We start from the raw sequence: 14,944 nt of genomic DNA, 5'->3' as shown, positions 1-14,944 counted from the left end.
TTAATCCTCTTGCTTATGAAGACGCAGGTTTAACTCAATCCTTACTCCATTTCTCTGGCAATGACCAGATGAGCAGCCTGCGTGCACGTGCCTCCAAATCAGCATTTACTGTGTCTTGCTGAAGCAGTAGGGATGGGTGAGAAGGATGCAAGTAGGAAGACTGGATCCATCGGAGGCCACAGAGAATGAAGGGAGAAATAAACATACTTGCACTGCGTGGAGTTTCATGGTAGAGAGTTGGGGTTGCAGTAGTTGGAGACTTTGGAAGGAAGGGTGCAGGGTACACTGGACACAAATCCATAGGAAACCAGGCTTTATTGGTGCTGCTTCTCACAAAACTCATTCAGGTGCTATAAGCCTACAATAACTAAAGGAATGCACCAGCCAACTCAGAATAAGGGAGGCAGAGGTTGTTTGGCCTTGTTTTGCATTCATGGATAATAGAACTGGAACTGGGTATGCGCTGTGACGGAGGAAGTAGAAGTCTACGACAGAACTGTGGGTAGCCTTGGCAGGCACTACTCTTCAGGAGAGGTCGATGTGCCTTCTGGAGCACACGTACACCAAGAGCAAAGTAAAAGCAAATACTTACTCAGCAAAGAGCTGCTGGATTTTTCTCAACAGCAACAATAAGTCATAGCAAACATTGTTAATATTTTGCTTTTTCCAACAAGGAAAAATGCATAGCCCCTTCAGTTGCTACTTGCATTAAGTGGCAAATATTTTCATGCAGCTAAAAGGAGAAGCAGGGGGAGAGGCCCATGATTTTGTTATTGCTAAGTATGGGGAAAAAACTTACTTCAGTAGTTTTATATTGCACATAATCAGCTCCTTCCAATTAACAAAAATCATAGCAACTTCTTTTTCTGTTAGCAGCTCAGATTCCATTAGTGGTTTCTGGAAGATCTATAGATTCAGAAAATTAAGCAATTTAGAAAGTATATGGTAAGTATAATCAAAGTGTGGTAAGTATAATCAAAGTGACTAAGACTGATGATGCTCACTTCCTTAGTCTGGAGGTGAGAAAACTTCACATCAGAGTAGCACTTGACTCTCAGTAGAACAGACTTCAAACATGCGCTGTGCCCTAGAGATCCATAGTGTTCCCTGATAATATGTTTGTGCGTGATGTATGGCTTTGAAAGAGAATACTCTAAATTTGTGTCAGTGGTGTTAAGTATGACCTGGATAATCTGTTTGAAACTTGGGAATTTTAGTCAGAGGTCTCCTGCAAAATATCCCAGGATTACTTTGATAATACAACTTAAAATACATTTTACTTTGGACTCTTGTATGGAAGTTGAGATTTATCTGCTAGTGTCTCAGGTTTGCATATCTTGACCTCTTTTTCAAAAAAGGGCTTTCCCTCTCTGTCAAAAGAATTGTCTAAGTCAGTTGCCTGTACCAATTCCCTTTTTTTCCACATAAAAGATGTACCTTGTAACATTCAAAGAAAATCACAGCAAGTTTTAATTGAGTGCCACTGTGAATGTGAAAACCAGCACATAATGTGCTTCAAGCTTTAAGAACTTATACATGAGAAATAAACATTCAAAATCAGGAGCAAAAAGGGTTTACTAGAATGATACTTTAAACATTGGTGTTTTGGTGATGATAACACAAAGGCTTAACATTAGTTGCACCCACACCCATACATGCATGCACATATCTACAGAGATAGATAGATAGATAGATGGATGAGAATTTAATACAGATCAACCCTAGGAAGTCAGAAACAGCAGTGATATAAAATGAGTTTGCACAGTGAAATTATTGATTTACTTCAAAAAGATGAGCAATTAAAACCTGCTCCCAAAGCTGCTGTGCCGTCTTACCTCTGTGACCAACTGCAGATCATTTACATAGTTCTCTTCTGTAACAATGAGCTCGTGGATGTATCCCTGCCTTTTCCTTTCAGTAGGTGTCAACATATCCAGAAGATGCAAGTCTGCACACCCTGGAAAACACAAAAGGATCCTAGATTTTACTTATGGTTGTTTGCAAATTGATTCAGATCTGTAGCAGTTCAAGTAAGGCTTAATGAACAGTAACTACTGCCTGTTCAGTTCACTTAATAATTATGCACATGTAATGGCACAACGCTAACAATGCTTCATCTCTTTGTGACTCAAAACATTATATATAACACCTTTTTTTTTTTTTTTTAATCAAGGCCATTTCTAAGTGATAACGTTTCTCTGGTGGCAAAGCTTAAAAGTCCTCCTCACTGCTACCTGCCCATTCCCAACCTCACTCCGAAGTTCACTGTCCTCTTTAGTGGTGTCATTCAACTGGAGCCACACTGTAAAACAAATCCCCAAATGGATCGCTGTTAACAAGAATGGGGGCGAAGACTTCCTCTGGTATTACTACCAAAGAACGTATAGAGATATCCTAAAAGGGAACAGAATTAGGAAAGAGCGCTACAGTGACCTTAATGCTCTGATGGACACTTTGGAATTTCAGCTTATTTATACTCTAAATTCAAGGTTAGCCTTTATCCTTCTAGTCAAAGTAGGCATCCTAATCTAGAAGGTCGTGCAGAGATTATTTAGTTCTTCACACTTAAATTAAAAATTGCTTCTAAATTTTTGAAGGACTTGAGCCAGAATACATGAAGGTCAGTGGAGATCAATCCACAGATTTCACTAATTTATAGGCCAAGCCAAAGGATTTCTATTATTCTCCTTTCTCCTCAAAAGCATGTGAAGTTTTTAACTAAGAACTCATCTCCCACCAGTTTTGTCCTTTAATTTTTGCAAAACACCTCCCCTGTCTTTATCCTTTGCAGATACTAGAATTTTGTATAAATTCTAGAACCTCAAATTTTATTTTCTATTCAGAATTAGAACAGAACATGTCATTACAATTTTTTCTGTAAGTCAGTATTTTTCAGCTGAGCTTAATTAAATTCTTCTGAGACTGTCAAGCAGAATGTTTTCTTCCAGTTTCACTCTGAACGCTACTTTTATTACTTTTCTGCATAAAATAAAACACGTTTCAAAAAGCAAAGGTGTTTTCAAGCAGGTTGAAAACATTTTGCTGTGAAAAAGCACTATTTACAACTGTTTCTACACAATCAAAATTCTTCAGTTTGATTCTTTCCCAGAATACTCAGTGAAGTTTGGGCAAATTCCGTATATTCCCCATGGAAACAGACTTTCCTTATGGAAAAAGTTCTGACTGAAAAATATTCAAGGAGACCTTCATGGGGTTTAAAATGGTCAAGGCTTTTTTTTACATTGTTCACAAGCATCAACAATGACACCAGCCTACTGAGATCTGACAGGGTTTTTTTGATCAGATGTTTCCAAATGCTCCTAATCACATCACAACCCAGACAGCTCTTTCAGTTCTTTGCATATACAGTTAATTCTTAGATTGTAATGTAATTCGGGAGCTGATTCTGCACTAGCAAGGTCCATATGTATCACCATTAAGTTTTTCATGGACTATCTTCAACTGCTGCTTCAACTAACCTGTGCTCCTGAAAAGGTAATGATAGATTTGACTTAAAAAAAAAAAAAAAAAGTAGATACAGTCAGTCAAGGTACTTTCCTTTATGACTAAGAAGCTGAGAACAGATCAGATTGGAAGCATAAGCATATTGATAATGCTCCTCTGAGATACAGTACATTGCAGTCCTTTAGAAGATGCAATTGAAACTCTGCTTGAAATAAAAACTAGGTTTTGAGAATTATAAATTTTATGCCAAAATAATCAAAGCACTAGGCACATTTCAAAAGCCAAAAGTTTCATTTCTGTTTAATAAATGGCTGCTTTCAGAGCATTTTCTTAGTTACCACGTAAATCAGGGTCTAATAAACAGAACTCATTCTCCCCATGCACTGTCAGCTTCGTTAAAAGTGAACAAACTGTTTAATTCTTTTTCTCCAGAGACTGGGCAAGTTCACTGTTCAAAGATGCTGATGACCTTGGTTTGAAGTGTGGTTTCCAACCACCAACCTTTTAGGCGAAGCATTTAACATTTTGAATCATAATATATTTTAGCGGCTAGCTTGACAGCCAGTCAACTGGGACGTAAATGGGCTACTCTGAATTCCAGCAAATGGTCTACTTTTGAATACTAAATATTTGGGAAAATAGCCTGCTTCAATCTGAGCATATCATGCAGAAGACACTTTTCTGATAAAGGATTTTCTTCATGAGGCGCACAAGTACTAAGATCTTCCTTGTCTTTGTATTAAAAATGCCAAAGAGGAACTGGGTTCCTTTCCAAGGGGAAATGTCAGGCCATAGGGCTCTAGCTAGTTTTTCATGGATGCCAAAGTACTGTGCAAAGTACTTTTATGAACATCCAAATTCCACTTGCAGCTGTAATAATATCATTCATGAATTCAATTCGCTAAAAGAGACTCCTGCTAGGGGCTAGAAAGCACCCTTGGTACCAGACATTTCCACCGACAGATGGGAAAGCTCTGCTGTGGGTGAAGTACGGGACCTTACCTCAGCGTAGAACTAGTTAATGTTTCTAACTTAAAGCACACAGATAGTCCCTCATGCAAACAGCCATTCAGGTACTTAAAATCAAGCACTGGCTTTTGACTTTTCAGTTGAGTGACCCATTCTTTCATATTTTCTCTCTTGCTCTGAGAAAGTAGAGTATTGGATCCCATCTGGACGGTGCTGAATTTAAATCCTGAGCTACAAACAATCTAGTAAAGTCAGAAAAGGATGGGGACATTACAATAGCTAACTTTGTATGTTCACAGCATGGTGAACACGCAAATTTCTGCCCTTTTTAATTGCATAACCAGTACGACCCCAAGCAGAGGCATTTGCACACATTCACCAGACTGGTTTCTCTGTCTGGACTTACAGAACCTACATACAAACGCTTTAACTAGAAATCCGTCCTTTGACCTCCTATCACCATAGGGCCTGTAGGACTAAGAGATTCTAGAAATGTCAAAAATCATTTCAGATATCATTGTAAGAAGTAAACTTGTTGTTCCTTTTCCTTACAAAGTCAGCCCTGAAAATATGGGTCTTACAAGCTAAGCACTAAGCTTGAAAGCAACGCACAAGAGACACTGCTTTTTCAGAAGGAAGGTTCTGCTGTGGAACTCCCTGATCTACGTACATGGGCACAACATCTGATTTCTTCTAACTCGGGGAGATTATCTAAACAATGTAACAGCCAGATTTCACTGTAAACTTCGTGCTGGCCCAGTCCATAATGACAAGATCACAGTAGACAGGAATCTTTTCTATTTCAGGGAACCAGAAGCAGTAAAAAATTATGTCACAGTTTTCCTCCAAAACCTTAAGCAGGGAGAAATAGCACTCCTGGCACCCTGATAGCACTCTGTCACTCAAATTACAGCATTTCACCATTCAGTCTTCTTATCAACTAGCTTCAGATGCAACCAATGTTTCCCATAAATATCTTGTGGGATGGACCCTCCACTGAGACACTATCTCAAACTTTTGCTGAGGACAGCAGAGTCTGGTGATCAAACAGATCTCTCCATCTCAAGCTTCTGTGATGCAATATGCCATTTCATAGCTATTTTCAACAATTTCAGCATGTCTAGATTTTCTCAGCTGGACCAGTAGGTCCATTTGTTAGAGCAGAGGGTTTCCCTCTAAGATGGGTAGAATTAGGATCTAGAAACAAGTCTCAAAAGTCCCACTTGCAAAATATTAAGCATTACTTTGTTTTTGCCAAGACCAGTCACCACCAACACATGTGCCTCTTCCTCCTGTTCACCCCAGTCAGCCATTATCAGGTGGAGGAACTGCCACTGCCAGTCCACACAGGCCATGCAACAGACTCAAGGATCTTTCATAACAATTTTGATTTTCCTTTTTTTTAAATTTTTTAAATTCTAGAACATGCCTGAGTGTTAAAGGCAAGGTTTGTAGTCCTCAACAATGTACATTTGTGATAAACTACCATCATCTTCATTCTGCAATAGCAAAATCTTTCTGCAGCGTTTTAGGTTAATACCTTAGTTTCTATGAAAAAGAATGTTTTAGTACTCAACCAAGTGAAGGAGGCAAAGAAGAAAGGTGAGACATTTGGGAAGGAAACCTACTAAATCCTTTCAGAAAAAAACAGAACATGTCTACCAGTCCCTTTCCAGAGTCTGCCTGGGGAAAATAAAATCCTATGTGTAAGGGCATGGATGCACCTAAAAATAGAAATTGGCTGAGTTAACCGATTCCTGGACTTGTTTATATCACATCAGGTAACTTTACATCTCACCTCTGAATTATGACCCAGGACCCATCTTGAGCCCCTCTGACCGCTTACAGTACAGTAAGAGCAAATCAGTCAAGAGCATCAGCCACAGATCCAAGCTGAAGGAACTGCACGGTCCAATTTTACATTGTCTTCGGCAAAAATAAAGATACTGTATAGATATTTCACTTGGAGTCAGAAATGTGGTAACTAAATGTAGTATTCTAAAAGTTAAAATACAGTATTTTATTATTTTTTTCACTTTCTTGAGCATACCTCCAGCCACCATCTTTCCTGGCTTCAGGCCTTCCCCCCCAAAAAAAAGAATTAAAGTGAAGGAATCAAACCAGATTTATTTTAACACTCATTTGGATCCAGAAATACTCCAACATAAGAAACAATTCAGCCGAGAAAACTGCACTTGACAGTGTGAGCGCGGCAGAGAAAACATGAATCTGGTTCCAGCCGTCTCAGCCAGAGCACAGAAAACCTTTATCTGTGACACTGATTTGAGCCCAGTTCAGACTAGCACTCTGCGAGCGCTGGCACCAGTTCACAGCTGTACACTGGTGGCTCTCAGCTGAGCCGGCAGCATCAGGGCGGTACTCTGCGGGTACAAACCGGTACCTGGACAGACCAAACGCTGAAGTCGGGAACTGAACAGCATATAAGCACAGAGCTTCCTTCTTGCTGCTAGGGCCAGCTGCTGCCAAGGGGTCAGACTCAAAAAGGTGGGTAGGGCACGAAGAAACAAATGAGAAACCTGTGCTAGAAAATGGAGCAAAGCTTGTGATCAAGGAGCACCGCAAGGCCACAGGGAACCCAGAACCTTCTAAAAGCTCTGTGCCCACTCGCTGTAGGACAGCTACCTCGAGTATAAACATCTTTCCACCAATAGACACTAACAGCTACCTTTTCCATGAAATGCTTAAATAAAACCATTCCACAAGATTGAACTTGTTCTAGAATCTGACTTCTTATTCTGTGTTGCTCCACAGAATTAATAAAAGTTACGGAAGAAGAGTTACAGGTTTGATTCAAATTAGCTTCCTGCTCTAAGAAGACATTGCAATCTGAATTTTTGTGCTGAGGAGGAGCACTACAGGGGTACTTCTTGGGTTTCATTTTTTTAAAAGAACTTTCCAAATTAAGATGTATGGAAAGGAGAGGTGAACAAAACAGCTATGAAACTTGCTGCAACAAACTACAGAAATTTGTTGTGTATATCAGAATTATGTTTACACATACCATTAACATTACTAGGTTACAACAGATAGTTAAGATAACTCTCACGATTTCTCCTCACATGGACAATAACTCAAAATGAATCCTCATTCATGGTAAAGTACTCCTTTGCAAGCTATCAAACAACAAGCACAAAAGCCCATAGTCTACACACGGGAAATGAAGTCTTTGTGAAAATAATTTAAGTTTTTAACTGCATCCAGGACAACCTTCTGAAAACATTCTTTCAGGGTTTGGAATCAAAAGGTCACCTTAGCACTCTCCATTTAGCTAAGCAGCAGCTTGTTATCCAGTCGTCTGTGTGCATGCACTTAGCTTGCAATTAAATAATATTTGAGCTATATTGTCCCTGGACTTAGTGAAGTTGTCTAAAAAACAGTTAAAAATAAGCCATTTATTGTCATCAGAAGAGGACTGCACATAAGGAGCTATTTAACAAGAAGTTAAATATCTGGAGTCAATAATCACAAAGAACTGCTATAAAACCAGAGAACAAAAACAGAACATGGAGTTATTTTGCTGCCTTGTGGGAAGGTTATGGTAATAGGCCATTTTAAAATGTGTTCAGTGAGCTCACAGGGACTGAAAGAGACACCACTGAAGCTCCAGAAGAATTGAGATTTCAATAAAACTGATTCTGAATATAAAGCAAAGCACTCTTGATAAACCTGCATCTTAAAGTCTCAGTTGTCTTGGACAGATTTAAAGCATTGGAATCGATATTAACAAATCCCATGAAAAAAAATTCACGGAAATTATTCCTCAGCAGATGAATACAGAGAAAATTCTTCTCAAGGTAAACAGAAAAACTGTGAACAAAAAAACCCACCACCACTTGGAGTGGTCTCTAAGTCCAGTCTTCTCTACATCCCTCAAGTGACAGCTCCTTTTCCTGAGCTCCTGTGCAAAGGGAAAAGGTACTTCACAAATGAAAATGAATATAAAGAATGCATTCAATTGACTAGGCAGCAGTGAGGCTGCTATACAAATAAATCAAAAAGCATGTGAATGGTTTCTTAGTTTTGTCTATGAAAATCTTGTTTCTGCCTTGACTGGAACTAGTGCTTGTTGGTTTTGCAGCCACAAATTCAAGAACTGAAGAAACAAGAGTGTGGGCACATTTCCATCACAGGAGGCAAGCATTTTTTGGAAATAGGTTTGCTTGCTGCAGTCCGGATCTGCAGCTTTGGGAGGGGACTGTGTGCCTTAGGAGGTTAAAGATCTTTTCAGATGAAGCAGGAAGGAGGAGAGAGGGTCAAAACTGGATTGAGACACAACCCTGAAAAACTATTTTTTTAATGGAAATAGTCCATTTTCTTTATTAAAGAATTGCTTTCATAATCCCTTTCTCATATATATGTATATATAGACAAAAATCCAGACAGGTAAGAAAGAGTAAGTGCAATATCTTGTTCCCTGCTACTCAAGGGAAATAACTGATTATGAGGAAGATTAAACACTACCATACCAAGCTATAGTAGTACACTTAAGAACTTTAATAATTGAGTAAATAAACGTTATAGGTATTTCAACAATGTATGTTGACATAAGCCACAGTGGTTTGAATATCTTTGTCTAGGACATTCTAAATGTGTTTTGAGGTTTTTGTGAGTTAACTATTCTCAACAATAGACTGATTGATCAAGCTGTTGCTCTGTTGAGGAATACACAGCGCTTGCTGTCTGAGGAGTCCTGGCACAATTTGTGTGTGTTTGTGTGTGTGTGTACACACCTACAGAGGGACAGCTTCAGGCTGTTCTTTTCACTTCAGCAGAAAACTGACCCCAAGAACTTTTAGAGCACTGTGATTTTGACAATCTTTTATGAGCCATCACTCTCAGCACTTTTAAGCAGCATGTTAGGAAACATGTAGCCTGCAGATTATTATAATAGCTTTATTTTTCTTCTCACTTGAATTAATGAAAAAAAAAGCAGTATCTGAATCCCCTATATCCAAAGTATTGCCAATATTTCAATATGTAGAGAAAGTATGTTTCTGGCCTGAAGTCATAAAAACCAAAATGTCCCTTAGGACAAACACTTCTAGTCGAGTTATAAATCTTTCAGCACAACAGCTCATTATGGGAAAACAGAAATACCCTTTCATTAAAATAACATTTTAATGCACAAAATACTGCAATAGTGGAGTAAAATCTGGCTACATCATTCTCAGTAAGCAAAACAATGGGCACTGAAAATTACAAGCAGTGTGTTCTGGTCAATTTCTGTCATACCAGGCAGAGTGTTTTCCAGCAAGTGGCTATGGTAGAGAAGAAAACTTTTGTTTGTTTGTTTTTAATGGCACAAAGGTAAATGAAAAATTTGTGCATATTAAATACTATCCTAAAAAGAAAGAAAATCTGTGCAATTGTGCATGTTTTAAGACTAGAGCTTCTGGCATAAAACACAGAGCCTAAGTCAATGTAAACCCATAGTACAACAACAAAGTATTCTTAATTCATCTACCAGTATAGTGTCAAAAAATATCAACTGATTTGTAACACGTAGAAAGCACTGAATAAAGAAAGGTGCAAAAGGTTGCAGATTGCTCAGATTGATTGTGATTATTATATTGAGACAATATTCAAAGAAACAAGAAAAGTGTCATTCTGAAATTAAACAGGTGGGCTTCAGGCTATTCTGGTGGCAAATTCATTACATGCACTAATGCCACTTGGTGAATTCTGTGTGTACACAGCAACGAGACAACAAACACATTTTAGTCTATCTTTTATATGAAGAATTTAATTATCTATACATGTAACTAATTTTAAAGGCTGTATTACAGTTGTTAAAGCTGCAGGTTTTTATATATTTATATAATTTACATTCATATTGATGAAATACTGAAGTGCAATTGAATAAGGAGCTTCACTTGTTCTTTGCACTGCATGACGGGTCAGAAGGAGGGAGATGGGGTAGGATTAGAAACGCTACAACACTGTCAGCATGAAATTTAGAAATAAATGAAATACATAAAGCAGAACATAACTAAATGGTAAAGTAATTAGTAGAACGGCTATATTGTGCTTGAGGCATTGGGAAGAGAGGGTTTCTGCACTGACAGCACCAGGCATTTCATCAAGAGCTGGTAACTAATGCTGGAAAGACAAACATGGCTTAACTACAACACATCTACTACATAAACTTGACTGTAAGCTCCATTTAATATTAATTTGTATAAATTCCACAGTCTAGTTTAAAAAAATGTAAACACTGGAAATTAATTGCAGGGAGATATTTCTATACATTCTTTCTTGTCAGGAAAATTAATTGTTCAAAATGTGTTGTTCCATAGTCATAAGAAAGTAAAAATGAGAAATTAAACTTCATGTAACCAAGATGAAAATAAAGAAGTTAATTCTCAAATCCCACATGAATGTAGCATTCTATTGATTTGTGGTACGAAAATGCAAAAACCAAAACATCTGAGACAAACACAAACCAGGGTGTTTTCTAACTGTATGCAGCTACAAGTAATGTGCAAAATAAAATTAACATAACCGGGATAACAACATTATGCAAGGTTAATATCTCTTGCATTGGAAGGAAGTTAATTTCTTCTCTCCACAATGTATTACACACTCAACAAGGAACACCTGATACATACAGTACAATAACTACAACAAAATACCTCATCTGTAATTGGGCACATTTAAAGTTCCTTAAACTGATTTAACTCCTTCTGTTCTTTTGTAATTAAAAAAAAGAAAAGAAACAAAAAAAAAGAAGACATATTGACAACACTGGACAAGTGAACAATAAAAAAGAAATATACATAAAGTCTCAAATTTATGGACATTTGGAACAATTTTAATAGCACATGCAGCATTCCTTGATAGTGGGTCTTTTTGCACAAACAAAATCGCAATGAAGAAATTTAATTTATACTTTTCCTTTAAAAGGCTAAAATACATATTTAAAAATAACTTTAAAACTACTGAAAGCACCTGTGCAAAGGTGGAAAAATTAGTTTGGTAACTATGAAAGCCACAAAAGGACCCACTATCCTCTGATTTTTTTGTGTTTTTTTGTTTCATTTTAATTTTGCGTCTATATCTGTAGGTAATTAACTCAAACATTGCGATTACATGCAACTAATGTAAAATGAGGTAAACTGCTCTGCAGTGTGTTCTTCTACTCAGAAGGCAGTAGATGATCATGCTGGAAGCCACATGATCAAGGCTGCATCTCCCATCATCCCTCTGGGCAGTGATATGGGATAGTGGGTCTCTTTGAGGACTTTCAAGCCTGAGTGGGGGATGGACAACATATGATTCCTAGAAAAAGGAGGAAAACAACACATAAGCAAAACAAAACAATGAGCAAATTCAAGCTAGGAAAATGAGTCAGGCATGTAAACAGCATGGTGCAAAAATGATAAAGGGTAACATGCTACAAAGGGGATGGGAACTAAAAATAAAACAAACATAAAATAAGGTTTGCATTACAGAAGGTCTTCAAAGAGACTTTGACAAGTGCAGCAGTGGTGAAGCTTTGAGTTCTGCAAACCACAGCAGAATCACAGCAATGCTGCATGTTTCATCTTAACGTACTAAACAAATAATCACAGCATGGCAGCAGAGAGGGTCACTTACATTGCTGGCTTGGGTCCATGTCTGTTGTCAGCTTCACATAGTTGGATGGAAAGAGACCCACTTGTCCATTCACCTCCCCTTTCCACCAGTCTGGGTCTTCCTTGTTAAGGACGTTTATAATCTGGCCTTTATTGAACGCTAGCTCATCGTCATTCTGTGCAGTGTAGTCATACATGCCAATTACTTGGCACACTGTAAGATAAAGGAAGAGGTCTATCGCACTGGTAACGTTTCAGCAAAACATAAGCTATGCATAAACCAGCTACGAACACTACAGATGTCACAGTATAGTTCCAAGACACTACGCTGATCTGAACCAGTCCTGCCACGGTCCTGCGCCTCTCTCCTGTGCCGCTGTACTGGTGCCTAGCTGAGCCCTCAACAAATTGGCTCAAAGTGATTTAAAAAACCCGAAGACTTTCCTAACAGCATTGCACTCTCAGTCAGCTTTCTGAGGGGTCAGGATCACACTAGGGAGGGCAAAGCACAGCAGTGCAAACTGAGAACAGGGTAACCTGCCTGGAACCGTACCCAAGATATTTTTGTTTGGAAGTGCACAAACAGTAGGAGAAGATTGGAAAAACTTGAAATTGTAGCAAGAAGTCACACACTTCAAGGATGTTAGCTTTCTATTGACACTTCTCTTTCACTTTATATACATATTTTGTGCCCAAAAAAGCACCGAATTTGTGGTACATTTATAAAAATAGCATTTTGCATCCTCACCAACCTGTTCTGAAAAGTATCCTTTTCCAACAGAACTGGTCAATGGACAGACAAGTCTGGGAAACTTTTAAGTTCCACTACCTGAAGCCTGAAAAAGGCACTCTTTTCTAATTAGCACCAGACATGCTCAGCACACCTCTATAATTAAGAGAAAACCAATGGTGATATCCTTGTACTACCACTGACGCATGAGGAACACAAAGATCTTGGAAAGGATGAGAAAAACAAAAAGCATCCTAGGTGATTTAGGCTGCCCTTCTGGCACCACAGGACTGCTTCTAGCAGCCTGTATTCTATTTCCTTACTGTGAAACTCGTAAAGTCTGACTGGTTCTCAGGATACAGCAGTTTCTGGTCAATTATACAGCAGTTTTCTTAATTCTCTAAAGCAGCAGGACTCTTTATTTAAATAAATAATTTTCTCTATTTCTCTGATGTTTTCTATATGCCAAGTCACAGGGCTTCTGGTATTTTGCCTTAAGACACAAGACTTCTATCTAATTAGCCTTGCTGTCAGGTTCTGTTATATTCAGCCTAAAATTTTCTTGTATTTTCATTCTTGCACTCAGCCAGCAATGTATTTGAATTTGTCAAATGGCTCCTCTCTCGTTTTGGAATTTGTATTTTGGAAATTATTCAACTCCTTTTAGTTAATACTTTTGCCTGTTCACAAACATCATAATCAAATAAACTCCACATTTAACAAGACCTCTGCATATATCTCAATATTTACCTTTGTTACTTACAAAAGGAAAAAAAAATAGTAATTAGAAATAAAAATAAGTGGGCACTCACTGTCATTTGTCACACCTAACACATCAACTAACCAAAGTGTACATTTTCCTGGCATACTGGAGATAACCTGACATTTCTAAAGAAATGTATACTATGGTGTACTCCTGTTTTAAGTAGTTTTGTGCTAACGCAAGTTCAAATGTGTGAACACCATTGATGTGCATATTTCACTTTAAAGACTTGTGAATCTGTTTTACAGCACTCTTGTTACAAGTTTACAGGTTATTACTAACATTAAGAATGATAAAATTTTAAGCTAGACCATACCTGAATACAATATGTACATTAACAGATTTGTAATCCATTCTGGAGTTAATTTCTTTCAAGAATTTTTCATTCAGATCATTCTCTTCTACTTCAGAGAACTTTATGAAATTGGGTGCTGTCCAGTAGTATCATCAGAATATCTAAAGAGTCCAACGGGATCCCAAGAATCACCTTGAACTTGATGAGGTAATTTAAGAGAATTCTTGAAGAGATAGGACTCCTCAATTGAACCTGAAGCAGTGACCTCATCTTGATCTTATTTACACTTGGTCACAAAGCTTAGAATATACCTTAGTCCTATATAGGAAGCTCTTGTAGTAGTCCCAGCAAGAAAGTTCTTCACTTACTTTAAACTCCAAAAGCCATTAACTACGGAAGCAAGCTATAAGCCTACCTTCTCTGAGCTCCTGTGCTTTTCAGCCATTTGTTTCCTTTTAGAAAGATTGTTTATTGATTAATACTAGCCCTATTGCAATGGCAGAGGGAATCCAGGTTCTTATGCAATGCTCATGATCAGTACAATCTATAGTATTGTCTTTCTTTAAACAAGCAGAATGGTTGAAACATGCTTCCCGCTACTCCTGTATGGTGAACTTCCTTACGCCTGACTGGCTCCAACAAGTAGCAGTAACAGCTCTCTCCATTTCACAACACCAGGAAGGACATATTCATGACACAAGTTTAGAAGAGAACACATACAAAGCAGTCAGAAATTAAGAAAACCTCAAAGTATAAAGCAAAAGTGCCCATGCAACAGAACTAAAAAAAGTTTTTAGTCATGCAGTTTGCATTACAGTATGGCAGACAGAAAGCATACACATCAAAACAAAATGACAAAAGAAACAGAGGCTTTGATGATAGTTTCTGATGGATCCCCTACCTTCAAAACCCAGACAGTAATGGCACATTCTCAGACCCTTCACAATGCACCACTTTGGGTATTAGTCAACCCTTGTAGATGGTTTTGTTGAGGCTTTCCTTGTCTTTAGCTATAGTAAGTCCCCCCCACCAACATACTTCCGCTATGAAGATGCTTCTCAAGCATTAACCTCTTAACTTCTTACATTAACCACACAATTAGTGAGGCCATCTATCATAATGGAAAG

The 14,944-nt window shown here is 38.1% G+C and overlaps 1 protein-coding gene across 5 annotated transcripts in view; it reads right to left on the bottom strand.

The window, feature by feature from the left end:
- The window catches only part of ITSN1 (intersectin 1), a 108,949-nt gene that overhangs the window by 8,909 nt on the left and 85,096 nt on the right, over positions 1 to 14,944 (bottom strand). For all 5 annotated transcript variants that reach the window (XM_075722848.1, XM_075722863.1, XM_075722840.1 and 2 more), the window contains 3 exons: positions 12,052 to 12,243; positions 1,836 to 1,957; positions 800 to 906 (listed from right to left, as the gene is read on the bottom strand). In XM_075722848.1, coding sequence (XP_075578963.1) covers positions 800 to 906; positions 1,836 to 1,957; positions 12,052 to 12,243 — 421 coding nt within the window. The remainder of the gene's footprint in view (positions 1 to 799; positions 907 to 1,835; positions 1,958 to 12,051; positions 12,244 to 14,944) is intronic.

This window comes from Pelecanus crispus, chromosome 1, assembly GCF_030463565.1.
Source record: "Pelecanus crispus isolate bPelCri1 chromosome 1, bPelCri1.pri, whole genome shotgun sequence".
Taxonomy (NCBI): Eukaryota; Metazoa; Chordata; class Aves; order Pelecaniformes; family Pelecanidae; genus Pelecanus; species Pelecanus crispus.
This window is presented reverse-complemented; position numbering and strand designations above follow the sequence as displayed.